At 46.9% G+C, this 26,757-nt stretch overlaps 1 protein-coding gene across 1 annotated transcript in view; it reads left to right on the top strand.

Annotated features, from left to right (window-relative positions):
* EPHX2 (epoxide hydrolase 2) overlaps nt 1-24,229 on the top strand; it is a 54,249-nt gene extending 30,020 nt beyond the window's left edge. Inside the window, exons 12-19 of the mRNA XM_043927708.1 lie at nt 4,527-4,638; nt 13,150-13,221; nt 15,462-15,495; nt 16,693-16,795; nt 18,170-18,239; nt 21,827-21,907; nt 23,553-23,611; nt 23,756-24,229. Coding sequence (XP_043783643.1) covers nt 4,527-4,638; nt 13,150-13,221; nt 15,462-15,495; nt 16,693-16,795; nt 18,170-18,239; nt 21,827-21,907; nt 23,553-23,611; nt 23,756-23,834 — 610 coding nt within the window. The 3' untranslated portion in view covers nt 23,835-24,229. The remainder of the gene's footprint in view (nt 1-4,526; nt 4,639-13,149; nt 13,222-15,461; nt 15,496-16,692; nt 16,796-18,169; nt 18,240-21,826; nt 21,908-23,552; nt 23,612-23,755) is intronic.
* The last annotated feature ends 2,528 nt before the right edge of the window (nt 24,230-26,757 follow it).

Genomic DNA, 26,757 nt, shown 5'->3' with positions numbered 1-26,757 from the left:
TTGCAACAGATGGCAGATGTATGGCAGAAACCAGCAAAATATTGTCAAGCAATTATCTTCCAATAATTTTTTTAAGTTGATCGTTAATTAAAGAAAATGAGATATCTCAAGTTAGGGAATTGAGCACTTTTCCATGTATGGGAAGATGCAAGAGTCTGGGCTCACTGAAATCATTCCTTTGACACGTACTTCAGCTGTCTAAGGCCAGCATGCTCTTTTTACATCCTGAGTTTTCTCAGGGCTCAGCATAGGGAGTGGCTGCAGTCTGGTGGCTCCTAGATGGTAGGTATTCTTTCTTTCCTGAGTTCCCTCAGGGCTCACCTGCTCACTTTGGAGGGTTGCAGTTGCTGGTGACTGACATCCTTTGTTTACTGATATGGCAGAAAATATTCCATTTCTTAGTAGGGACAGTTTAATGAGCTAATGTCTTAGGCACAAGGCCTGTCTCAGTCACCAGTAATGCAGTGAATAATGCTGTGCCCAAGTAGCCAGAATGCAGGACCATGAGGGTGGACTTTGAGGGGAGTGGGTGAGGTAGCAGGGATGTCAGCTTCATAGAATTGAGGACCAGGAGAGACTTTAGCCCTGGTCGGAGTCAGAAAACACAGCGTTCGATTTTGCCCTGAACTGGCTATGTGACAACTCACTTCACCCATTAGGCCTTGGTTTCTTCAACCACAAAGTGGTGATTGCCACTCCTACCCGACTATTCCAGGGCTTCCCAGGTGGCTCTGTGGTAGAGAATCTGCCTGATAATACAGGAGCTGCAGGAGAAACAGGTTCAGTCCCTGGGCTGGGAAGATCCCCTGGAGGAGGAAATGGCAACCCACTCCAGTAGTCTTGTCTGGAGAATCCCATGGACAGAGGAGCCTGGAGGGCTACAATCCAGGGGGTTGCGAAGAGCTGGCATGACTGAACGACTGAACACACACACACACACACACACACACACACGGCTACTCCACCTGCAGAATGCTGTACGGAAGTCAGGTTGAAGTGATGTTTCATGATCCTGATCACATCACTCATAATCATTGCAGAATGGCATTTCAGGGCACCCATGGGAGCTTTCAGATGACCTGCTTTGAACCTGGAGGGTCAGGCGGTCTTTGTGGCCACACACCACTTGAGTTGGTAACTGCAGTTGAAGCCTGTCTGACCTTCCATTTCAGCCTTCGATCTTAGCAAATTAACTAAAACATCATCCTTAGCAGTCATCTCTGTTTCCCTAACTCACCCAATCACTTTTTATTTGGCAGAGTTTATACAAATGGAAACACTCGAGAAACTTTCAAGATATTTATGCTCAGTTCAACCCCAGTTCAAACAGTTGGGTGCTCTCAAAGACCAGAAAAAAATCAAACATTTCCTAAAATAGTTTTAAAGTTTTTGTGCTCTGTTCTGATCACTTCAGCTTCTCTGTTCTCTCTCTCTCATTCAAAAGCAAAGTAAGAAATAAGCTCTTAAGAATCAGTTTCACCAAAAAGTTACTCTGGAGACTGTGTTAGGTGCTACTTCTTCTTCCTTTTTTATTTATTTGACTGCATCAGGCCTTAGTTGTGACTTCGTTGCCGTTCAGCACCGTGGGGTCCTGGTTCCCCGACCGGAGATTGAACCCGCAGACCCTGCATTGGAAGGCAGACTCTTAACCACTGGGTCACCAGGGAAGTCCCTAGATGCTTCTTGAAGGGAACAAAAAGAAATAGAGCAACAACAGATGGTCTCCACATTGTTGTTGTTCTACTAAACTTAGTCTCTCTCTTTGTCTCTTTCTCTCCTGTGAGAATTTTAGAAGTTAAACATGAGCCAGGTGAAATTTTGTGCATAATAACATCAGATCTGAGACACGCAGGCATGCTCTGGTTTCCTGTTTCTTTTCTCCTTGTGCCGTTTCCGCCATGTCTGCTGTTGACTCTGGAGCAGTAGCTTCTCCATCTGCGCTCATCAAATCAGCCCTGTTACTTATTCCTGGGAGGTTGTAAGGGAGCTGAGACACTCTCAGGGTCTCACATCTCTGGGCCTCCAGAGAATGGGACGGTGCATCTCTGGGTCTGGGAGCATCTTTTATTAAAAAATATTGTTGACAGCACTGATCTCTGCCTTTCTATTCAGACAAAGAGTGAAGGAAAAAGAAAAGGCAACATTTGATGTGGAATATTTCTTTGAATCGTGGTTTTGCCTTTCTACTGAAATAAGCTTTGGGGACCTATTTAAAATAAGGATGTATACTCACTTGTTTGTTTTCTATCCTGTCTTTAACAATCACCTAAGGATGCTGCTGCCAGGAGCTATGGTTCAGCTTTTTCTAATCTTAATGCAGTTTATATGTACTAATTAGTCTTTAAATATTTACATGCTATCATCTCATTTAGTGATGGTTTTTTAATATGGAATAAATAATGTGTCAAAGTGATTTTAAAAAAAACCCCATTCTGTCCAGAATATTTAGTAAAAGTTACAGTTTCTTGGCTTGTGACTTAAATAACACTTAAAATGGGTTCACTATGGTATCATTAGAAGCCTATAGGCATAAATATAACTTATTTATACCATAACCTGCACTAATCATGGCTATTGAACCTTTGAAATGTGGCCAGTTTTGAACTAAGATTACTATAAGTAGAAAATGCCTTCCAGATTCCAAAGAAAAAAAGAATGTAAAATAGCTTCTTAATAATTCTTAATATTGATTACATATCAAAATTATTAATATTTTTGATATATTGGGTTAATATTAATGTTTCAGTTAACATTAAATTAAAATTAATGTCAAATTAATTAATATTAAATATTGTTTAAAATTAACCTCACATATTCCTTTTTGCTGGTTTTAATTTGGCTACTGTGCTATGCTTAGTTACTCAGTTGTGTCCAATTCTTTGCAACCCTGTGGACTGTAGCCTGCCAGGCTCTTATATCCATGGGGATCCTCTAGGCAAGAATATTGGAGTGGGTTGCCATGCCCTCCTCCAGGGGAATCTTCCCAACCCAGGAATTGAACCCAGGTCTCCTGCACTGCAGGAGAAAATTTTTAGTCATATATGATTTGAATTATATTTCTATTGGCTGGTATGGAGTAAGACTTACCAGTCCTTCCTCTGATTATTTCTTTTGCCCTGATTATCCCATTGCTCCTATTTTATATATAAAATAGGTATATTTTTTATATATCTTATATTTTATATATCTTTTTAAAATATATTTCATATATCTGGGTTTTTTTAATTTCATATATCTGTTTTTTAAAAAAAAATTTAATGGGTTTTTTTAACTGTTTATTTGGGGGGGGTGCTGTGCCTAGTGGCATATGGGTTGTTAGTTCCCTGACCAGGGGTCACACCCACACCCCTTGCATTGGAAGCACAGAGCTTTAACCAGTGGCCCACCAAGAAAGTACCCTATATATCTGTTTCTTTCGTAGGAAAAAGTTTCCCCAAGGTAAGAGTGGGATATGGAATTCTTGCCAACTAGCCAAGCTAACTGTGTTCTTGGCCAACTTCTGTTAGTTCTACATTCATGGGATCTTTCAAATTCATCCTCTCTTTTATTCCTATGGGAAGCCTAGTAACTCAGATGGTAAAGAATCTTGCCTGCAATGCAGGAGACCCAGCTTTGATCCCTGGGTCAGGAAGATTCCCTGGAGAAGAAAATGGCAACCCGCTCCAATATTCCTCCCTGGGAAATCCCATGGACAGAGGAGCCTGGCTGGCTACAGTCCATGGGGTTGCAAAGAGTCAGACACGACTGAGCACAGATGCATGTATTTGTCTAGGCTTCCTGTTAGACCACAGGAAGCTCCTGGAGTATTGGTTTTATGTTTTCTCTCCCCTGGTATGTGGCATGGAATTACACTCCACACAGAGGAAACAGTGAGTGAAGGAAGGAAGGAAAAATGACTGTTTTTAAAATCTAGAGAAAGATTACGCTATGCTCTTATTCTAATCGAGATAGATATACTGCATGTAACGTACATGAGGGCATGTTTGTGTGGCTGTCTTTGTCGAAGGCAAGTAGGTGAGAAATACTGCAGTTATGGTTGCCGGGGAGAAGGGATATTAGGAACTTTGGGAAGGTCGTGTACACACTGCTATATTTAAAATGTATAACCAGCAAGAACCTGCTGTCCAGCACAGGGAACTCTGCTGAATGTTACATGGCAGCCTGGATGGGAGGGGAATTTGGGGGAGAACGGATGCATGTATATGTAAGGCTGAGTCCCTTTGCTGTCTGCTTGACACTACCACAACATTGTTAATTGGTCATACCCCAGTAAAAAATGTCTTTGGTTTTATATTGGGGTATACAAAATAAATAAAAATTAAATTAAAAAAACAAACAAACATAGGACTGGAGAGTCAAGAAGGGTGGTTTAGTTTTAGGTCCAGTTCTCCATGTGCTGCTGGAGTGAGATCATGTATGTGGCACTCCACCACTCCGAGCTCACGTTTTGACACATGAGATTCTTTCTGGTCCTTGCAGACTGTCTTCTTATGGGGTCTGTGTCTTGACGCCTCTTCTTCCCACAGGGCAGTGGCCAGTTTGAATACTCCCTTCATGCCGTCAAATCCCAAAGTGTCCTCCATGGAGATCATCAAGGCCAACCCTGCCTTCAATTACCAGCTCTACTTCCAGGAACCGGTAAGTTCAGGGTCCTGCCAGCCCACCAAGGGTTTTGTTCTTTCTCCTTCCTCCCTCCTCCCTGATGGTCTGATCTATCTCTGCCCTCTTGAGTTTTCTGTGGCTTCAGTGAGAAAGGTGTTCACAAGTAGGCTCAGGTGAAGCTGAGCTCAGCTGGTCCTTCCTGGGTGATGACACTTTTCTGCATGTGTGTGTGTGTATTTGGGGTGTTGATGGAACAGCAGTGTGGTGGACGGGGGTTCTTCCGCTCCTCTGAAATGGGGAAGCGGGGGCTGAGTGTTCGTTTGGAGCCACTTCTTCTTAGTTCTCTGGCTGAGCAGCTGGTGAAACCCACCTCTGGTTGTGAGCACCACCTCCTGGCTTCCTGCCTGGGACCTGATATTTCTGTGTACTGAGGAGGGATGTTTATAGTTACAGACAGCACTGGAGCCTAAAAGCCCCTCACCAGGCCCCTTGCAGATGTCCTTTGAGAGATGTGGGAGGCTTCTAGGTATCACCTGTGTGCCTCAAAGCCAAGGATGCCTTCCAGAGTTGCCTCTGAGGGTTTGGGTGCTGTGTGATGCATGTGGCTACTTTCCACCTGACCCTGGATTCCCTGAGAGCAACGTCGTGCGCCTGGCTGCCCCCCTGCAGCTGCCCTCATCTGATCCTCCTCCGTTTGTGGGCTCTGCACTCTGATGCCAAGCTGTGTCTGGGTAATTCCAGAAAGGATAAATGATGCTCCCTAACACTCCAAAGAGAGGAGGATGGATCGAGTTTATTGATAAAGATCATGACAGCATCTCACCACATCTATCATCCAGCCTTTGCCTGTCTGCTGCTCGTGTGTGTGTGTGTGTGTGTGTGTGTGTGTGTGTGTGTGTGTGTGTGTGTTTATGTGCTCAGTCGCTAAGTTGTATCCGACTGTTTGCGACCCTATGGACTGTAGCCTATCAGGCTTCTCTGTCCATCGGATTTCCCAGGCAAGGATACTGGAGCAGGTTGCCATTCCCTTCTCCAGGGGATCCTGACCCAGGGATCAAACCCACGTCTACTGGATCAGGAGGATCCCCTGGAGTTAGAAATGGCAACCCACTCCAGTATCCTTGCCTGGGAAATTCCATGGACAGAGGAGCCTGGCAGGCTACAGTCCATGGGGTTCCAGAGTGGGACACAGCTGAACATGCACTCATGCCCGCAGTATCCCATTGTGTGTATTTGGCTCATCCATTCTTCCCTTGATGGATGCTTGGGTTGTAACTCCTGCTGTTTGGATGCCTGTTAGGCCAGGTGGTTCTGTTTGCATCATCACATGGCCTTCTCTCCCATCTTTTCAGCTGAGCTGGCTCAAGGAGTCTTACTCAGTGGCCTGAGACCAGACACTCGACTGGGTCAGGATGCTGACCTTGCCTTGTCTGTCTTCAAAGCCCTCACACCTCCTCTTCAGCCACACTCAAAGGGAGTTTGGACTTTATCTGTGCATCCCATGCATCCGAGCAGGGAGGGGAGGGGCAACCCAGGATAAGCTCAAGGTCAGAGTGACTTCAGGGGAGGGGGAACGATGCTTACTAATTGTAGAGCAATGATTTTTGTTTCAAAGGTTGTTACAGTCATTGTGGAAAAAATCAGTACCTTTATTGTTCTGTGGTCACTGTTTGGGGCTGGCTTTGTTCCTAAGGACAAAGCTTCTTGCCAGGGAAGTGTTCTATATTCAAATTAGTGATCTGGCTACTAGAAGACCAGATTGAGTGAATCCAGTATCTGGGGCTGGTAGGATGGGCCCCAAGCTGGGTCTTAAGGAGAAACCATGGCGGCTGATGAGTCCCTCCAGCCTGTATACTCCCTGCTCAGGCAGGAGATGGACAAGCCATGTCCGCTTCTGTCTCCACACTCAGTTCCTCATTTGAAAAAGGTGGGTCTGGTTGGATAGTTTTCATCCAGGTAATAGCTTTAAAGATAAGCTGAATTCAGGCCAATAAATACAACATAAAGCAACTCTTTGATTCAGGGGTGGGCAGTGGGAGCCCTGGACTTCCCATGTGGTGCTAGTGGTAAAGAACCCACCTGCCAGTGCAGGAGATGTAAGAGACTCAGGTTCAATCCCTGGGCCGGGAAGATCCCCTGGAGGAGAGCAAGGCAACGCACTGCAGTGTTCTTGCCTGGAGAATCCCATGGCCAGAGGAGCCTGGCGGGCTACCGTCCATAGGGTTGCAAAGAGTCGGACACGACTGAGTGACTCAGCACGCAGGCAGGCACTGGGAGTCCCCCTTTCTCACCTACGCTGCACCACCACCAAACCCTCCTACCTCCCCGCCCCAGCCGCAACCTCTCTCCAGCCTGCAGGTGGCGTCCGTGAGCTCTCAGGGGTCCACGCTCCTGTCCCCAGCCTTCCCACCTCAAGTTCTTTCGGAGAACCTCAGGATGTAGCTTAGACAAACGCCACGTTGAGATCCAGCTCTTTGAACTGTTAGCCGACATGTACTGTCCTGTCCTGGGAACTCGCCAAGTCTGGTGGAAACTCAGATCAAAAGCTGTGTTTTTCTTCTCAGGGAAGGGATTATGATCTCCACCTTTTTGTAGGAAGAAAAGAAGGAGGAGGAGGAGGAGAAGGCGGTGGCAGCTCAAGGCAGCAAAGACAAATAGAATCGGCTGGGTGACTTCAGTACGACCTGTTCCATTTTATTTAATCTTAAGATTCTGACCCTGGGGACATCTTAGCAAGTCCAGTGTGTCCTATTAACCCTGTCCTGTCCCACCCCCAACACTGCTTCCTCTTTATTTCTCCTTAGCAATGTATTTATATTTTTATTTCTTTGGAGAAGATTTTATGGTGCCCATGGGTGTGCACGTGTGTGTGTGTGTGTGTGTGTAAAACCATAGCTATGGGCAGATTTCAAGCACCAGACACACTTTCAGGTGTTTAACCAGCTGAGAAACTGGAGGATAGAGAGAAAATGGGGAGGGGGGAAATTACAGGTAATTAAGAGAGATGGTTTTGAGATAGAAGGAAGGAACCTCGACATCCACATCCACATTACCCTTGATGCTTTGAATCTTTCTTAATCCCTAGAACACAGTAACTCCTTCAGCTACAGAGACTGCTGGTGGTTTGTTACATCGTTTATTCTTTAGGTATTTCATGCTTGCTATCTAAAAAAAAGTACTGAGTTGTCTAAAATAAAAAGTCAGATCCCCCTTCACTTCTGTAGAACTCGCTACTATGAACAGCTTGGTGAGTATTTCCCAGATGTTTTAAAACTATACTTTTAAGTGTGCCTGTACTTAGGCATATTGCTGCTCACTCTGTCAGTCGTGTCCGACTCTTTGCGACCCCACGGACCGCAGCACTCCAGGCTCCCCTGTCCTTTACTATCTCCCCAAGTTTGCTCAAACTCATGTCCATTGAGTCGGTGATGCCATCCAACCATCTTGTTCTCTGTTGCTCCCTTCTCCACCCGTCCTCAATCTTTCCCAGCATCAGGGTCTTTTCCAGTGAGTCGTCTCTTCGCATCAGGTGACCAAAGTATTGGAGCTTCAGTGTCAGCCCGCCCAGTGAATATTCTGGGTTGATTTCCTTTAGGATTGACTGGTTTGATCTCCTGGCTGTCTAAGGGACTCTCAAGCGTCTTCTCCATCCCCACAGTTCGAAAACATCAATTCTTTGGCGCTCAGCCTACTTTATGGTCCACCTCTCACATCTGTACTTGACTACTGGAAAAACTATACAGACCTTTGTTGGCAAAGTAATGCCTCTGGTTTTCAGTACACTGTCTAGGTTTGTCCACCAGGGAAGTCCCAGAAATGCAAAATTTTATTCAAGTCAGATTGAGGACTGTAATCCAGGAACAGTCTCTCAGAAAATTCTGAGAACTGTCCTACCGATTAGAGGTCTAGACACAGTTACAGTTTTTGAGACAGAGGGCTGTATATTAAATGATGTCTTATCAACAGTTTACACAATCTAGTGAATCATCATGATTCATCGTGGCCCCTTACAAGGTCAAGGTTGTCTTTTAAGGGGTTGTCTTGTTGATGTGAGAAGAATGTTGTTCTTTGTGGTTGAGCAGGTATTTCTGCTGATGGGGGTTTGTTCCATGTCTAATGAAGATACACAGTGCACAGTGTGGGGGGAGAAGAGGCCGAAAGGCACAGAAAAAAAAATTTTATGTCTAAATTTTTCTTGTCCTGCCATAAAATCTGCATTTTCTTTCACACTTTCTTTGGTGAATAGGAGCTTACAGTAGAGGGCAAAAAAAATAAAAAATAAAAGCCATGCAACACTGTTTATAATAGCCAGGAAATGGAAGCAACCTAGATGCCCATCAGCAGACGAATGGATAAGAAAGCTGTGGTACATATACACCATGGAATATTACTCGGCCATTAAAAAGAATACATTTGAATCAGTTCTAATGAGATGGATGAAACTGGAACCCCTTATACAGAGTGAAGTAAGCCAGAAAGATAAACACCAATACAGTATACTAACGCATATATATGGAATTTAGAAAGATGGTAACAATAACCCTATATGCAAGACAGAAAAAGAGACACAGATGTATAGAACAGACTTTTGGACTCTATGGGAGAAGGCGAGGGTGGGATGATCTGAGAGAACAACATCGAAACATGTATATTATCAAGTGTGAAACAGATCGCCAGTCCAGGTTGGATACATGAGACAAGTACTCAGGGCTGGCGCACTGGGATAATCCAGAGGGATGGGATGGGGAGGGAGGTGGGAGGGGGTTCAGGATGGGGAACACATGTAAATCCATGGCTGATTCATGTCAGTGTATGGCAAAAACCACTACAATATTGTAAAGTAATCAGCCTCCAACTAATAAAAATAAATGAAAAAAAAAAAAGAAAAAATAAATAAATAAATAAACTAGAAAGCATATGTTAAGAGATGGGGGGACAAAGTAAAAAAAAAAGAAAGAAAAGAAATCTAACAGTTTACAATGCAAATAAAAGATTTTATTCATTTAAAAATAAATAAATAAAATAAAAGCCACAATCCATGTGGTCATTTACAAGACAGTCCCACCAAAGTCTTTATCTCACATTCTTTCCTTTTTTCTCCTCTCTCCTTCTCATCCACCTGGCCTTTGTTGGGATGTATTTATTACCCAGGCTATCACAGTGGGGATAAAAATATAAATAAGATACAGTGTGTGTCCCTAAGAAATCCCCAGGCTTGTGAGGGGAACAGATCCCAAACTAGACAATTCTCATGCAATCAAATAACTTTTAACTGCTAGGTAGTTAGAATAGGAAAAAGGAGTCCAACATGGTGGTGGCTAAAAGACAAAGAAAGGGAAAAGCCCTTGAAAATGGAGCAAAAGAAAATCCGAGTCACTTTTAACTATGGAGGCAACAATAACAACAATAATCACCATTTATTGTCATCTCTCCTATGTATACTGTACCAGGCATGATCAGAAACGGGCATTATCTCCTGTTATCCTTATAAAACTCCCATTTTGCAGATGAGGAAACTGAGGCTCTGGAAGATTAAGTTGCCCAGTTAATAAGGAGGAGTAGTGGGGCTGCTCTGGTGGCTCAGTTAAGAATCTGCCCACAATGCAGGAGACCCAGATTCGATCCCTGGATTGGGAAGATCCACTGGAGAAGGGAATGGCAACCCACTCCAGTATTCTTGCCTGGAGAACTCCACAGACAGAGGAGCCTGGCGGGCTATAGTCCATGGGGTTGCAAAGAGTTGGACCCAACTGAGTGATTAACCTTTCAGTGGGGCTTGAAACCTTGTTTGTTGGATTCCAAAGTTCATCCTTTAATCCCTCTGATCAGGAGCACAAAGGGAGGAGCCCCACCCAGAGAACTGACAGGAGGCTTGTCATTGGTCTGTGGGACTTAAAAATAGAGTATCACCTTTTATAAATTACAGAGAGCCCGAGAATATCAACAGGGCACACCACCAGCGTACAGATGCTCTGATCTCCCCCCTCTGGCCCTCACCTTTGTCCTCATCACCCCTGTTGATCTGATATGCTTTCACGTGGGTGGACAGACTTATTTACCTTTGTGTTCTCTTCGATTTTCTGGTTGACCCTTTTGATATTCATTTGCTCTTTTACGGACTGTTTGAGCTCTGCAGCCTGTCCAGACCTCTGACCCCGTGGAGATTCCTGCACATGCTGAGACATATCCGAAGCTCATGAACACCAAGCTGTTTCCCAGATGGGGGCTGCTCACAATAAATAAGAATGATGGGGCTTCCCTGGTGGCTCAGTGGTAAAGAATCCACTTGCCAATGCAGGAGACACAGGTTCGATCCCTGATCCAGGAAGATCCCACGTGCTGCAGGGCAGCTAAGCCAGTGGGCCACAACTACTGACCCAGTACTTTAGAGGCTGGGAGCCGAAACTACTGCACCCACATGCTGCAGATACGGAAGCTCGGGAGCCCTAGAGCCTGTGCTCCCCAACAAGAGAAGCCACCACAAGGAGAAGCCTACACACTGCTGTGGAGAGTAGCCTCTGGGGGCTTGTCGCAGCTAGAGAAAAGCCTGAGCAGCAGTGAAGACCCAGCCCAGTCAAAAATAAAATAAATAAATAAGAAAGCAAAGAAACCAATAAAAAGGGGGAAAAAAGAAGACGAAGAAGAGTGATGACCTGTGGTAACATGAGGGGCCTTTACTGAGCACACAAAATGCACTGCCTTCCATGGCTGTTTCTGGCCTCAACATTTCATCACGTCACTGAAGGCCACAATTGATTCTCCATCATGAAGGAATCTCATGCTTGTCAAGGGATTGTGATTAACATGCCAACATTGCTTTCATCAGAAAACCTCAAACCGCCGATGCAGCGCTGCTGGATGATAAATGTTTCGTTGCCTGCAGTGCCGCTCTCGTAAATCCAGAGCTCTCGTGATGTGCAACCTACACAATAAGCAAGCGCAGGGTAGCAGGGCCTCTTAAAGTGTTCAGGGTCCAAGGGCCACCGGCACACTTGGCCAGCCTGTCTTACAGGACCCTCCTCTTAAAACAGAGCAGGACCCTGCTAGGGTCCGTGCCCCAACCCCACCCATGTCATCTGCCAGCCTTTTGTCTGTGGAAAACTGTAGTCAGAGAATAAGTTTAATCAGACAAGTGAGAAACAGTTAAAGCAAAGGAAAAGAGTCAGAGGAAACCAAATAACAGTAATGTACTCATTAAGCACAGTTGAGGACCTTTAGTTCTTTCTCAAGGGTTGTAGATAATATTCTGAGTCATCTCCCGTTGTCTTATAGATACTGAAATCCCAGGTAGAAGATGTTAACTACATGATAACCAAACTATAGCCATGACATAAGTTGCCACAATTCCAAGAACTGAGCTCAGAGAAATGGAAACAAATGGACCCTGGAACTGAAGACTGACTGTACCTAAAATAATCAAGATGATGCTGTTTGGACCACCTGTAACCAATTTGAAAGTTGACTGTCAGAGATGACTGTGCTTTTCTGCATGTAGTTCCCCCAACTTCTGTCTATAAAAGCTCTTGCCCACTGGTTGCCAGTGGGGGTGGGGGAGTCAGCCTTTGGACAGACATCTGCCACCCTCCCCCTCTAGTTGTCAACATCTGAAATGAAGCAAACTTTCCTTTCCACCAACCTGGCCTGTTTATTGGCTTTCGAGCAGCAAGTAGCCAGACCCCACACCCACCTTTCGGTAACACTCTCTGGGAATGTTACTTGCAGGAGACAAATAAACCTTTCACTACATCCAGCTTCTGGTCCATCCAGGACCAGTCACAGATGCCCCCGGAGTGGATGTTTTCCTGCTTTCTCAGGGTGGACCATGGAGAGCAAACGAAAGACCCTGTAGGATCCAGGAAGAGCAGAGCTATTTTACTGTGATGGAGGAGGTGGGGCTTCAAGGAGAAGGCAGGGTTTGGTACAGGGTTTGGTTTGGCTTGGAAATGACCAAAGAATCAGATATGGATGAAAGAGTCCAACGTATCAACTTGAGCTCTCATGTGGCGGGAAGAACTGGGAGTACAAATAATGTGCGTCCCAGCTTCTTAACCAAAGACACCTTACTGTCCTGTTCTTGGGGAGACAACCTGGGTCCAAGTCAAAGGAGTTGGTTTTGATGTTACCATGGCAATTCAAGACCCGTGGATGGAACCACCTTTGGCTTCTAGGCCTCCTCGGAACCCTCCTCTTCCCCTCACCACCCTTCAGCCCCCAACACTTCATTCCTGCCCCAGCCTATAATAATAAAGTGATTAAATTATAAGTATTACATTCTCATTGTAAAAATTTAGAGAAAGAGAAAAGAAAGTGATAGCCATAAACCTACCTCCCAGGTGCAGGGTGGGGTGGAGGGGACCACTGTCAGCATCTCGTATTTTATTTGAAGCTTTAAAAAAAAAAGTGTTTTTCAATATGAAAATTCAAAATCATGCACTTCTGATGAATTTTGGGCTGGATGGGACAGAGGTCATAGGCTTCTTGCTTTGGGTCAGATAGTTTTCTGAGATCTCTGCCGCATCTTTCATTTTGCTTTCTTGGTTGTTTTAGGGAGTGGCTGAAGCTGAACTGGAAAAGAACCTGAATCGGACTTTCAAAAGCTTCTTCAGATCAAACGATGAGGTGAGGAGTGTGGGGTGTGGGTTTTCAGCAGAAAGTGGGAGCTGCAGGGGTGCAGGTCCCCAGATACCTCCCATGGGAGGACTCGGGGATGGGAGGATGGGGGTGTCAGCGTCTGGCAGTTAGCAGCTGGCCTTCTTTTCTTTGACTTCTGTGGTCAGGGTGATTGGGGTCCTCACTCCCACTGGTCCCTTCATTATAATGGGGAAAGGTCTTGTCCTGACTGAAACACACCAGGAACACTTTGAAACGTATGTATATAGATGAGATGGTTGGATGGCATCACCGACTTGATGGAGAGGAGTTTGAGCAAGCTCCGGGAGTTGGTCAAACAGGGTTGGTCAGACAGGGAAGCCTAGCGTGCTGCAGTCCACAGCGTCGCAAAGAGTCGGACACAACTGAGTAACTGAACTGAGCTGAACCGATCATAATGGTGACAGTTAAGAAATTATTACCATTATCATTTTCATCTGCATAATTGCTTATGAAGGTACAGAATGAGCTGATGCTTCTAACTCTTTTCTGGAACAACGCAAGAGCCTAGACTGCTTTATCGTGGTAATCCCGCTGTCCTGTCTTATGTGTTAGGAGTCACTGTTGCTTTGTCTGTTCAGTGCCTGCTCAGATGTCCCAATTTCTGCCACTTTCTTTGCTGAGCACTTCTTGCACCTCACTCTTTCATATTCAGTTCAATTTCTTTCTTCCTGAAGTAGCTTCTTTTTTAGTTTTTTCAATAAGAGTTTGTTAGGAATAAACTCATCATTTTTGGGCCTAGAAAATATCTTTATTTTGCTTTTAGGCCTGAGGAACAGTTTATCAGAGCATTCTAGGTTGACAATTATTTTCTTCTGGAAACTTCTATCACTGTAAGAAATCGGTCTCAAGTCTACCTTCTGGTGTAGTATTTGTCTTTTAGTCATGTTTGATCCACAGTTTAACCCATCTTTGAGGTTTTAATTTTAATTTCAATGAACAGTTTTTTGTTTTTTCTTAATTTTTGAACGTTGTATTTGATTATTTTTCAAAGCATTCAGATCTTTGTCCATAGAGTCTTGGTTCTAGTCTTGTTGTTCAGTTCCTTCTTCTATCTTAGTCTGACTCCATGTGACCCCATAGTCTGTCCGTGGAATTCTCCAGGCAAGAATACTAGAGTGGGTTGCCATTCCCTTCTCCAGGGGATCTTCCCCACCCAGGGATTGAACCTGGGTCTTCTGCACTGCAGGCAAATTCTTTACCATCTGAGCCACCAGGGAAGCCACATTAATCATTTTAAGCAGACTTATTTTTTATTCTCTCTCTGTTCAGGTTCTGTTATTTAGTGTTCTTGAAGAGTCTTGTTTACTGTTTGCTTGGCTTGCTCTCTCTCACAGTGGGGCCTTGGTGTGTATGTGGGGGTAGGGGAGAGAGTTCTGTAATTTTGGTTTGCAAGCTCATCTTCAGTAGTACTTAATCTGCTCCAACTTGCTTCAGATGGAATGGAGGGAGTGCCCTTCCCAGGTGGTTCAGCATTTACTGCTCCTGCCAGGCCTCCTGGTAGAATTTACCAGCCCAAGCTCCCTTTCGCTACTGTTGTGTTTTACTTCACTTACTGGGGCTTTCCAGATCTCACAGTATGGATTCAAACTCAAATACATGCAAAAGCAGACTTGTAGCTGTGAATTCCTAAGGAAGTGTTTTTAGCGTCTTCTTAGTATCAAACTGAATAGACAGCTCCTTTGATTTCTCTCTATCATGGTGGGTGGGTTTTTCCTGCTGCTGCTGCTAAGTCACTTTAGTTGTGTCCGACTCTGTGCTACCCCGTAGACGGCAGCCCACCAGGCTCCTCTGACCATGGGATTCTCTAGGCAAGAAGACTGGAGTGGGTTGCCATTTCCTTCTCCAGGGTTTTTCCTAGTCCACCCTTTAACTCATGACCTCAGATTGACTCAATTCACTGTGGATGGTGGGGACAATCTCACTTTTAACTTCCCACCTGCCATAGACCTAAGGCCTAATCTCTTGTTCCTATTGGTTGATACACCCAGGTTTTTATGTTGCCAAGACCTGCAAGCACCCAGGAGCAGCTATAACCTGGAGCTTGGTGGGAGCTGTCTCTATTCTGACCACTCAGGACCAGCCTAGTTCTTCTGGGCGTTTAGAATATTTGTATGGTCTACTGGCACTCACAGAGCTTTTAGATGTCCTGTTCATTCGTATTTCCTTTGCTTGACCCATGACATCATTTCTAACTTTTCTCCCTCCAGAATGTTATCACCGTAAGCAGAGTCTGTGAAATGGGTAAGAGACATTCTCAGAAGGGAAGGGAGACAGGAGGGGCCATGGCAGGAACCAGCTGAACGTTAAATGTTTGTTTCTCCATCTGCCGGCTGTGGGCAGAAGCAATCATTTGCCAGTCTGAACTCTTAACACGCTTAACATGCTTAACATAGAGCCTCTGCTGGTGAATCACATTTACCCTGACCCGGGGTGACCATGAGGCCCTGGCTTCCTTTCAGCCACAGAGTTTTAGAGCCAAGAGCTTGGAGAACTCTCAGAGCTCGTCAAGGCATCCTCTACTGATTAGGACAGAGACCCAGGATAGAACCTGACCTCTGCACGGTCACCTGGTCCAGCTAGGGAGGAAGTCAGGCCAGACCCCAGCCAGGTCACTTCTGTCACAATTCCCTGGCCTCCCCTCCATCAGGCTCTGGTCCAACAGCCCCTGTTCTCCCTCCCAGTTTGGAAACAAGCGAGGAGCCAGAGCCGGAAGCAGACCACATGCCCATCCCCTCAGCTCCTGGATCCAGCACTGTTTCCAGAGAACCTTGCTTGGCCCCAAGCCCGTGACTTTGCCATGATTCCCTTGTATTTTGTATTAATAACGATGATCACTACCACTTGTTTGAGCACCTACTCTGTGCATCAGACACTGGGCAGGCCTTTTTAGATATATTGTTTATAATTCTCATGACATCCCTGAAAACTCTCACTATTATCTCTGTTCTACAGATGAGAAAAATGAGTCTTACAAGAGTGCCAGAGTTTGCCCAAAGTGGCCAGGCTGGGGTTAAACTCTTGTCACTGGTCAGGAACACCTCTCCCTTCCCTCCCTTCACCGCTCTACTCATTCACAGGGTCACTGATTCATTCCTTCATTCCTCAAACATTTAAAGTGTACACATGGTGTAAGGCAGGAGCAGGTATCCAAACCCATAGGACAGCGTCATTGCCCTCAGGGAGTCCCAGTCTGTTTTTTTTTTTTTTAATTTATTTATTTTTAATTGGAGGATGATTGCTTTACAATATTGTGTTGACTTCTGCCATATAGTCTCTTGAGGAGGCAAAGAGCAGCCTAATAATAAGACAAGGAGAAGTGGTGGAGGGTCTCAAGAGACACCAAGGTGTTGTAACTCAGACATTTGACCCTGAGGAGGGGATGGTGGTGAAGAACAATGGGAAGGGGATGGTGGAGAAGAAACAAGTGGCTTTTTGCAGGAGGCATCCTTGTGAACACCCCAGAGGAGCCCACCCTCAGCAGGATGGTCACTGAGGAGGACATCCAGTTCTACGTGCAGGAGTTCAAGAAGTCTGGTTTCAGGTAAAGAGGACACCGCCCCGAACGCAGGAGAGAGAAGGCGGGCAGACAGGGTCTTCTGCTTACACGGTGCAGGGCGAAGCCCTGTGATCCTCCAGCTCAGCCCCCGTGAATGTCTGGCTAGCCTCTGCTTGAATGCTTCCAGTGTCAGGAGGCTCTTTACTGACGATGCTCAGCCTGGTCTAGTTTGGAGAATTCAGTTTGTTCTCCTTATGCTTAGGAGTCCCTTCAGGGCACATGTTTTCAGCTTTTCTTCAGTCGTGATCTCAGTCAGGATCAGAAGACAGTTGTGAGTTCTTACTTCAGAAGAACAAAAAAACCCACGTAAACTCACAACTGCATACATATTCCTGAAGTGGGTAGCAATTTAGGAGCCTCAGACTGGGACACAGATGTGCTCTAGAAAAGAGCGTAGGAGGCAGTCTGCCCCAGCCCCTCCTCTCACAGGAGGGAAACTTAGAAGCCCCTGAAGTATTAGAAGCCCACTCCAGGACTCTTGCCCGGGAAATCCTATGGGCAGAGGAGCCTGGCAGACTATGGTCCATGGGGTCCCAAAGAGCCGGACGCAGCTGAGCACACCACGCACACACCCTTGGGGCTTCCCTAGTGGCCCGGTGGTAAGGACTCTGCCTGCAATGCAGGAGACTCAGGGGACATGGGTTGATCCCTGGGTCAGGAAAATACCCTGGAGGAGGGCATGGCAACTGACTCCAGTCTTCTTGCTGGGAGAATCCCATGGACAGAGGAGCCTGGCTACCGTCCATGGGGACAACTGAAGCGTGCATGCTGAAAGGACACATGGTTTGTCCAAGGTCTTTCCAGGCCCTCGTTTATACTGGAGAAGTCTCAAGGGCCCAACACCACCAACCCCTACTGTGCCTGAGAACTGGGAGGATGTTCCAGGCACAGCCCTGGGGCCACCCTGCTAGTCCGGTGGGGACGCCTCGGCATCACTCGCTGGTGTCCCATTAGGAGGAAGCATCTCCTCGTATCCCTTTTCTGTGGGTTTCCTGGGGCAGGGGGAGTGGCTCTGGCTGGCAGGGGTACTAAACCAAGTTCCCCACCCTCTTCTGAGACAGCCCTGGGAGGAAGTGGAGAGTTCTGTGGGGCTGGCTTCTCTGTGTCCCCTCATGCTGGTTTCAGAGAGTGTCAGCTCTCAGTCCGGGGCCATGCCTGCACCAGGCTGTGCTCCATAAAGCCTGGCAGGCATATAAGGCACCAGGGCATGACTCCCGGGCTGTGTTCTCGACCCCCTGCCAGAATCTTGGCTCTTCGTGGGAAGACTGGCTCTACGCTGAGCTGGTTGCTGGTGGGGTCTGTAGCACAAACATCTCCTAACAGCTTTCCTCTTTTTATTTCCCAACCCTCCCCTCCCAGGGGGCCTCTGAACTGGTACCGAAACATGGACAGGAACTGGGAGTGGGGCTGCAAAGGCATGGGAAGGAAGGTGAGTCCCATGCGGTCCTCGCCCAAGTCACCCCCCAGGCATCCGTGGACCCCACTTGGCTGGTCAGAGCTAGGGGTGGACAGGCTGCCCACTGCTCTGGGAAGACCTCCATTGCAGGGTTTCCTCTGAGGACCTCCGTGCACTGCTTCTTTTGGAATGGCAGAGGGTGGGGCGGAGGGGACAGGGGTCTGCCAGGCGACTGCACCCAGGTTTCCTGGTGGAGTCCCAGCTCAGGGTGCAGGTGATCCAGGGCAGCCCCCAGAGGTCACTAGGTTGAAGCCCCCAGCTCACAGAAGGAGCATCACATGCTCTCAGAGAGACAGGAGAGATAGGACTTTAACCCCTGGATGTGTCACCTTGACTAAGTCAGTCTGAGTCTCACTTTCTTCATTTGTCAAGCTGAAGACAGGTTTCCAGTCTCAAGGTCAGCAAACGGAGTAATGGGGTCCCAGGTTTACATTCAGAGCATTAAAAATCTAAGGGGAATTGCATTTTCACGTTCCCCAGCTCATTCGGTAACCCCAGCCATCTCCTTGATTCGGTTGAAAATGAACATCCTCTATGTGCCAGGAACTGTACTAGACTTTGGGGCACCAGACAAATAAAACAAGCGAGGTCCCGACCTCTCGGGATCAGGTATTCAGGCAGGAGAATGTGAAACATAGTCGTTAGGAGCAGGTGGGGCAGGGATTTGCCTGGTGTTCCAGTGGCTGAGACTCCATGCTCCCAGGGCAGGCACCCAGGTTTGATCCCTGGTCAGAGAACTAGATCCCACATGCCGCAGCTATGAGTTCGCATGTCACAACTAAATATCTGGGCTTCCCTGGTGGCTCAGACGGTAAAGAATCTGCCTGCAATGCAGGAGACCTGGGTTCGATCCCTGGGTCTGGAAGATCCCCTGGAGGAGCATGGCAACCCGCCATTCTTGCCTGGAGAATCCCATGAACAGAGGAGCTTAGCAGTTTGCTGTCCATGGGGCTGCAGAAAGTCAGACTCGACTGAGCACACATCATTACAGATCCCATGTACTGCAACTAAGACCTGGCAGCCAAATAAAGAAACTTAAAAGAGAAAAGGACAGGACGGGCAGAAACTGCCTTGTAATCCCTGTGTGACCTTGGACAAGGCACTTAACCACTCTGTTCTCTGTGGCTGCTTAAGATGGAAATGACAAGAGTGGTGCCTTGCTCAGGAGCTGTGTAAGGATACAGTGGGTTGATGCATATGAAATACTGAGCTAGAACAATGCTTGATACATAGTAGTGGCTTAATTAATGCTCTTGAGCCAATCATCACTCTACTCTGCGATGGACAAAACCCCAGTGTGACTGGTAGATTCTCTCATAGTGTGAGGGATGAGGATGAGGTCTTTAGGGAGGTGAAGCCCAGGGATCTAAGGTTGGGGACCCCTTCTTCTGAGGTTTCCTTCCAGCTCTTCTCTCCCACCTCCTTCTACACCTCTACTACACCTTCACATTTTCACTTGGAACACTGTGGGGGGGCGTCCCTCCACACACCCCCCACAGCAGCCTCAGGATTCATTTCAGCCACAAAACCACCCCTGGGTCTTCACCCCTCAGAGGAGGGGGAGCAGTGAGAAGCACACAGCTCTGCATTGTAGGTAAGGTAAAAAAAAAAAAAAAAAAAAAAGTGCAAATTCCTTAACCAGAGACAATGAACGCTGTCTGGAAGTTGTAATGGTGGCGTGAGAACAAGAATAAAGGGGGCTTCTCTCGATCTGGCAGTGCCCCGTTTATCAATGGATAAAAGTGAAGTCATTTTGCTGCCTCGAAGGTCACACTGGGCACCACATGGCTGGCCCAGTCACACTCTGGCTGCCCTTCTGAAGAACCCGTTCAACTCAGAGAAAAGGAATGTCAATCTCCATCCATCCAAGGGCATCTTCCGCCTTCCTGGTGCCATTTGATTTTATCAGCCCCCAGAGCAGACCACATGCATGTACTTACACACACATGCACGGAACCTGAGTGGTCACTACATGCCTGAATCCATCCATGTTGAGAAAAACAGTCTTTTCCTTCTCTGTGTCTCTTTTACTTTCACACAAAACACTTTCTTCTTTTTTAAAAAAAAAACTTATCATTTGTTTATTTATTTGACTGCACCAGGTCTTAGCTGCGACACGTGGAGTCTAGTTCCCCAACCAGGGATCGAACCCGAGCCCTCTGTATTGGAAGCAAAGAGTCTTATCCACTGGACTCACCGGGAAGTCCCCAAAACACTTTCTTTCTGACACTTGTTACCACCAAATGTGTGGAGGTTTTCCCCACACCAAGCAGTTCTCTGCCACCGGAGTTGGATGGCCTACAATGTAACTTAGTTCTGACACCATCTACCTGGAGAGGGTATCAGAGCTCCCAGGTTAAGGCTCAGTCTGACAAGACTGACCCCTCGACTTCATTTGCCGACCCCACATTCAGGTTGTCACCTGTGCTCCCAACCGATTGGCTATAAATTGGAGGGTCTCAGGACCCCACCCCCCGAATCTATTAACTTGTTACAGTGGCTCACGGAACTCAGGGAAGCACTTTTGTCTACCAGTTTATAAGTGTTATTCGGGCTTTCCTGGTGGCTCAGTCAGGAAAGAATCTGCCTGCAATGCAGGAGGCCCAGGTTCGATCCCTGGGTGGGGAAGGTCCCCTGGAGAACCCTAACCCTAACCAGTTTATAAAAGAATTTAATAAAGGACACAGATGAACAGCCAGATGAAGGGAGTCACAGGGCAAGCTCTGGGAGGGTCCCGCGCACAGGGGCCTCTGTCTCCCTGGGGTTGTGGCGTGTTACCCTTTCGGCGTGGATCTCACCAGCCTAGAAGCTCTCTGAACTCCATGCTTCTGGAGTTGGGTGGATGTTCATGGAGACTTCCTCATGTAGGCGCGATCAATTATTAACTCCACTTCCAGCCCTTCCTCCCTCCCTCCCCTTCCAGACGTTGTGGGGGAGGGGGAGGTGGCTGAAAATCCCAAGCTTCTAATCCTGGCTTTGTCTTTCTGGTGACCAGCCCCCACCCAGGAACCCACCCAGAGTCACCTCATTAGAACAAAAGATGCTCTGAACACTCTTACTACTTAGGAATTTACCAGGGCTTCAGGAGCTCTGTGCCAGGCACCAGGGCCAGAGACCGAGATATATTAATACACTTTCTAATCTCTTACACAGTCAGTGTAGATCTTCAATAATAGTGGTGCCTCCTTCGCACAAAGCATGTGGTGAAAACAAAGCCAGACCACAGTGTTGCTGTGAGGGGTCTTTGGAGGGGAGTTAAGAGTGGCTCAGTAGTAAAGAACCCGCCTGCCAGTGCAGGAGACTCAGGTTCCATCCCTGGGTCAGGAAGATCCCCTGGAGAAGGAAATGACAACCCACTCCAGTTTCCTTGCCTGGAGAATCCCATGGACAGAGGAGCCTGGCTGGCTACAGTCCATGGAGTCACAAAATAATCGGACATGACTTGGCAACTAAACAATAGTGGAGGAAGCCACAGGGCGTGAAAATAACATTTCCTTTCCTGGGTGATGGGGGACCCCAAGCATGGAGATCGCTTCTGCTTCCTGTTAATCTCCCCCCAGATCCTGATTCCGGCCCTGATGGTCACCGCGGAGAAGGACTTTGTGCTCACTCCTGATATGTCCAAGCATATGGAGAACTGGGTAAGGGAACAGTCCTGCTTGGGGTCATTGGGGCTTCCTGGCAGAGGGCTCAGGTGTCCCAGAGGATGCAGAGTGGGATGTTCAGGAAACCACGTGCTTGATAAGGCCTTCCTCCACAGTAAGATAGTCGCCTTTTGGGAGTAGCGATTAAGACTTCCTTTCCACCACCCTGCTGCAGTCTCTCATCACTCACTCACTCTTTCATCTCATGGGCTTTTACAGTGCACTGAGACGCATTGGGATAGTGCTAGGTACCAGGGAAGTAAAGATGAAGAAGGTACAGAGCCTCCACTGCAGGAGCTCATGGTCAGCAGTTAATGCGGTACCCAGGAGGCTTGGGAGGATGGGGACACAGCTGGGAGCAGGGGCCTCACAGAAATGCTGACCAGCACTTCTGGGCTTGAGGAACTCTTAAGGCTTGCCTGGCAGAGAGTGAATGGGAGAGGAGATGGGGTGTTGAGAGGTGAGGTAGGTAAAAGAGCTCAGAGGATGGCAGGAACCCATGGGCATCAGGGTTTCCCTGAGCCCACTGGGAGCTGCTGAGCTGCATGGACCTAAGAGCATGGGGACCACTGAAGTGGAATTGTTGTTGCTGTTGAGTTGCTAAGTGGCGTCCGACTCTTTGTGACCTCATGGACTGCTGTGTCAGTCCATGCCAGGCTTCCCTATCACCAACTCCTGGAGTTTGCTCAAACTCGTGTCCATTGAGTCGGTGATGCCATCCAACCATCTCATCCTCTGTCGTCCCCTTCTCCTGCCTTCAGTCTTTCCCAGCATCAGGGTCTTTTCCAATCTTCCCCAGCATCTAGTTTTTCACATCAGGTGGCCAAGGTATTGGAGCTTCAGCTTAAGCACCAGTCCTTTCAAGGAATATTCAGGGTTGATTTCCAGGGATTGACTGGTTTGATCTTTTTGCTGTCCTAGAGACTCTCAAGAGTCAAACCTATGATTTGGAAGTGTTCTCTGCCAAAAGCTTGGAGGTTGGTGGGAACTGGGAGGTCTGTGAGTGGGGTCACCATGACTGCTCAGGCATCAGGGCTGGATACTGAGAGCATTCACCTGCACTTGGCCGTGGCTTTGTTAGCATCATCTCGTGCAACAGAGAGAGTGTGTTTCAAGGGCTGCTGCAAAGGACGCCCTTTGTGGACTGTGGAACCAGTCAAGAAAGGACTGTGACCTACTTTGGGGGTTCAGGTGCCAAAGAGAGGCGGAACAGCCCTGCACGCAGACCACCAGGGGGGAGGGAGGCAGCCTGGGGAGGGGACAAGATCATGGCTGCAGGGCAAGAGTCAACCAAGCTTGACTTGGCCTTTTCCAGGCAGCGAATGGACTAAGTCCTAATGGTTCTGAAGCGAGGCAATCTGTTGTGATGAGTATGGATCAGCCTGAATTTGAGTCTTAGCTCAGCCACTTTCTGTATGGCTTTGGGCCAGTCACCTAGCTTCTTTTCTGAGCCTTCAAGTTACCCAAAGGATCATGGTCAAGGTTAAATGATGCAGTGTGTTTAGAGCACCTAACACATGGTAGGAGCTTGAGCAGTGGTCATTTCCTTTGTAAATAATGTGGGGTTTTCAGTGGGGTGGCCTGTGGGGAGCAGAAAACTTGCCTTCTGCCATTTACTTTTCTGGGTGGGGTTTTCTTCCAGATTCCCCACCTGAAAAGGGGACACATAAAGGATTGTGGACACTGGACACAGATGGAGAAGTAAGGAGATGGAGGTCCCTGGGTGGGGGACATCAGGGCTCTTTGTTCCCCTCCAATAAGCCGCTCACTTTGTCACCCCTGCCTTCCCGCGAGCCAGGTGAGTGGGTGGAGATAAATGGGAATCGCCTTCTGTTCCCTTTCCAGGCCCACCGAGTTGAATCAGATCCTCATTGAGTGGCTGGAGACAGATGCCCGGGACCCGCCGGTGGTCTCAAAGCTTTAGGGTGTGATGCATCAGCTGCCAGCAGGTGTTCTGACCTCTTCATCTGCTGGAGCACTGCTCTGGTACCCACATGAAGCTTAAAATGTGTTTCTTACAACCAGCAGCATCATTCAGAAGGGGTTTGCAGCCAAGAGTGATTTTCTTTCAATGAAATGAGTCAAGTTTGACCTAATTTTAGATATGGGAAAAATCACATGTGATTAATTCTCTGGGCACAAAGGCATCAATTTGTCTCTGAGGATGGTTAGTGTTCTGTGGGGGACAGAATGAGATGATCAGAGGGTGATTTCTCTTTAACGGATCGATTCATTGTTTTGATGATGCAGAATCAGCAATTGAGAAGCTTTTCAGCAGAGATGAGAGCTCCTTTATTCAATAAAGCAAAGGCAATGGTGGTACTGCTGTTTTCATTCTTGGGAGGAAGGCAGTTCCTCCCAAGTTCTAAGAAAGTATCCTGTTCGGGTGAACCCAGTTCCCTCTGCTCTTGTGTCTGCAAGGCTCTGCATGGCCTAGAACAACGCTGTCGGGTAGAACTTTCTGATGTTATAAAAATGATCTGTTCTGTGCTGTCAGACAGAGGGGCCACCAGCCAGCCACACTTAGCCTTTCACCCTGTGTCCCTGCTCCCCTGGCCTGATGTCATCAGTAACTTATGCTCACCTCCCTCGCTGCTCTTCCTGCAGGGAAGTCTTGTGGACAAGGTGGTGTCACCAGGCTGAATTCTGATGAATATAAATTAACTAGGATAAAAAAGGGTATGTATATCTAGGTATATGCAGAAAGCAAGGGGTAAGTTAGAAATGTTAGCAGCTATCATTCATTTTTTTTTAATATTTATTTTTGTTTATTTGGCTATGCCTGACCTTAGTTGTGGCACACGGGATCTTTAGTTGTAACATATGAACTCTTCGTTGAGGCATATGGGATCTAGCTTCCTGATCAGGGATTGAACCCAGGCCCCCTGCATTGGGAGCATGGAGTCTTAGCCACTAGACCACCAGGGAAGTCCCAGAAGCTCATTTTTAAGTACTTCTGTGTGGCTGGAGCCCCATACAGACCATCTCTTATTCTTCCCATTTAAGAGATGAGGAAAACTGAGGGTCGGATAACTTGCCCAAGGTCACTTGGCTAGTGTGGGACAGAGCCTAGATTCAGACGCATGGTATCTGGTTCTTCAAGCAGAGCTCCCAGCAAAAGCTTGTCTCTTTTCTAAATCTAGAGTCCAGCTATCCAGATCAAACTCTGCTGGGCCACCAATCACAGTGTGACCTCAAGAAAGGGTTTCCTCTGCCTCAGCTTCCCCTGTTAAAAAAAAAAGACATTAATAGCACTAAACTCTTCGTGGTTGTGTTGTGGAATCGAGTCACAAGACACATCTCGAGGGACACACAGGCCAGCGGAGCGCAGTTTATCACTCCAGCAGGTCCAAGGGGAATCAGTTCCCAACAAGGACCCTGATGTTTCTGAGAGACTTAGTTTTATACCTCTAGCTAAATGATTGGTTACATATTAGCAACCTCTTTGTTGTGTGTGATTGAGCTTTACAACAAGCAGGTGCTAGGAGAACAAACAAGGTTAAAGGGTGGGAACAATGATCATACATCAAGGGGGAGGGGAGGTCTCCATGGTTAATCTAACAGGAGCAACCAGACTTCAACTACAATCTCCATTTGCCATCTATAGGGAGGGAAGGAGACCTTTTTTTTGTTAGCAATGGTTTCCTCTTTCTTGGGCAGAGTTCAGGCCCAGTTCACATCCTTTCTTTAAGATGTATGACAGGCTTCAAGATGGGAGTCTCTCCTGCTTCTTCATAGTGACCCCAACAGTTGTATTAAATGAGTGAATACATGCAGGACCCCTAGAGCAGTGCCTGGCACAAAGAAAGTGTTCCAAAGCACTAACTGTAAGATTTCTGGTTTTAATTCTTAAAGAGATGGGAATACATTTCTACCTTACCCATCTCCTGAGAAATCTGTATGCAGGTCAAGAAGCAACAGTTAGAGCCAGACATGGAACAATGGACTGGTTCAAAATTGGGAAAAGAGTACATCAAGGCTGTATATTGTCACCTTGCTTGTTTAGCTTATGTGCAGAGTACATCATACTAAATGCTGGGCTGGATGAAGCACAAGCTGGAATCAAGATTGCCGGGAGAAATATCAATAACCTCAGATATGCAGATGACACCACCCTTATGGCAGAAAGTGAATAGGAAATAAAGAGCCTCTTGATGAAAGTTAAAAAGGAGAGTGGAAAAGCTGGCTTAAAACTCAACATTCAAAAAACTAAGATCATGGCATCAGGTCCCATCACTTTATGGCAAATAGATGGGGAAACAATGGAAACAGTGACAGACTTTATTTTCTTGGGCTCCAAAATCACTGCAGATGATGACTGCAGCCATGAAATTAAAAGACACTTGCTCCTTGGAAGAAAAGCTATGACAAACCTAGACAACATATTAGAAAACAGAGGCAATACTTTGCTGACAAAGGTCCATACAGTCAAAGCTATGGTTTTTCCAGTAATCATGTATGGATGTGAGAATTGGACTATAAAGAAAGCTGAGCACTCAAGAATTGATGCTTTTGAACTGTGGTGTTGGAGAACACTCTTAAGAGTCCCTTGGACTACAAGGAGATCAAACCAGTCCATCTTAAAGGAAAGCAATCCTTAATATTCATTGGAAGGACTGATGCTGTAGCTGAAGCTCCAGTAATTTGGCCACCTGATACGAAGAGCTGACTCATTAGAAAAGACCCTGATGCTGAAAAAGATTGAAGGCAGAAGGAGAAGGGGATGACAGAGGATGAAATGGTTGGATGGCATCACCGACTCAACAGACATGAATCTGAGCAAGCTCTGGGAGTTGGTGAAGGACAGGGAAGCCTGGGGTGCTGCAGTCCATGGGGTCGCAGAGTCG

The sequence above is a fragment of the Cervus elaphus genome, chromosome 16 (genome assembly GCF_910594005.1).
Source record: "Cervus elaphus chromosome 16, mCerEla1.1, whole genome shotgun sequence".
Lineage (NCBI taxonomy): Eukaryota > Metazoa > Chordata > Mammalia > Artiodactyla > Cervidae > Cervus > Cervus elaphus.
The sequence above is the reverse complement of the archived record's forward strand: the minus strand, read 5'-3'. Positions and strand labels throughout refer to the sequence as shown.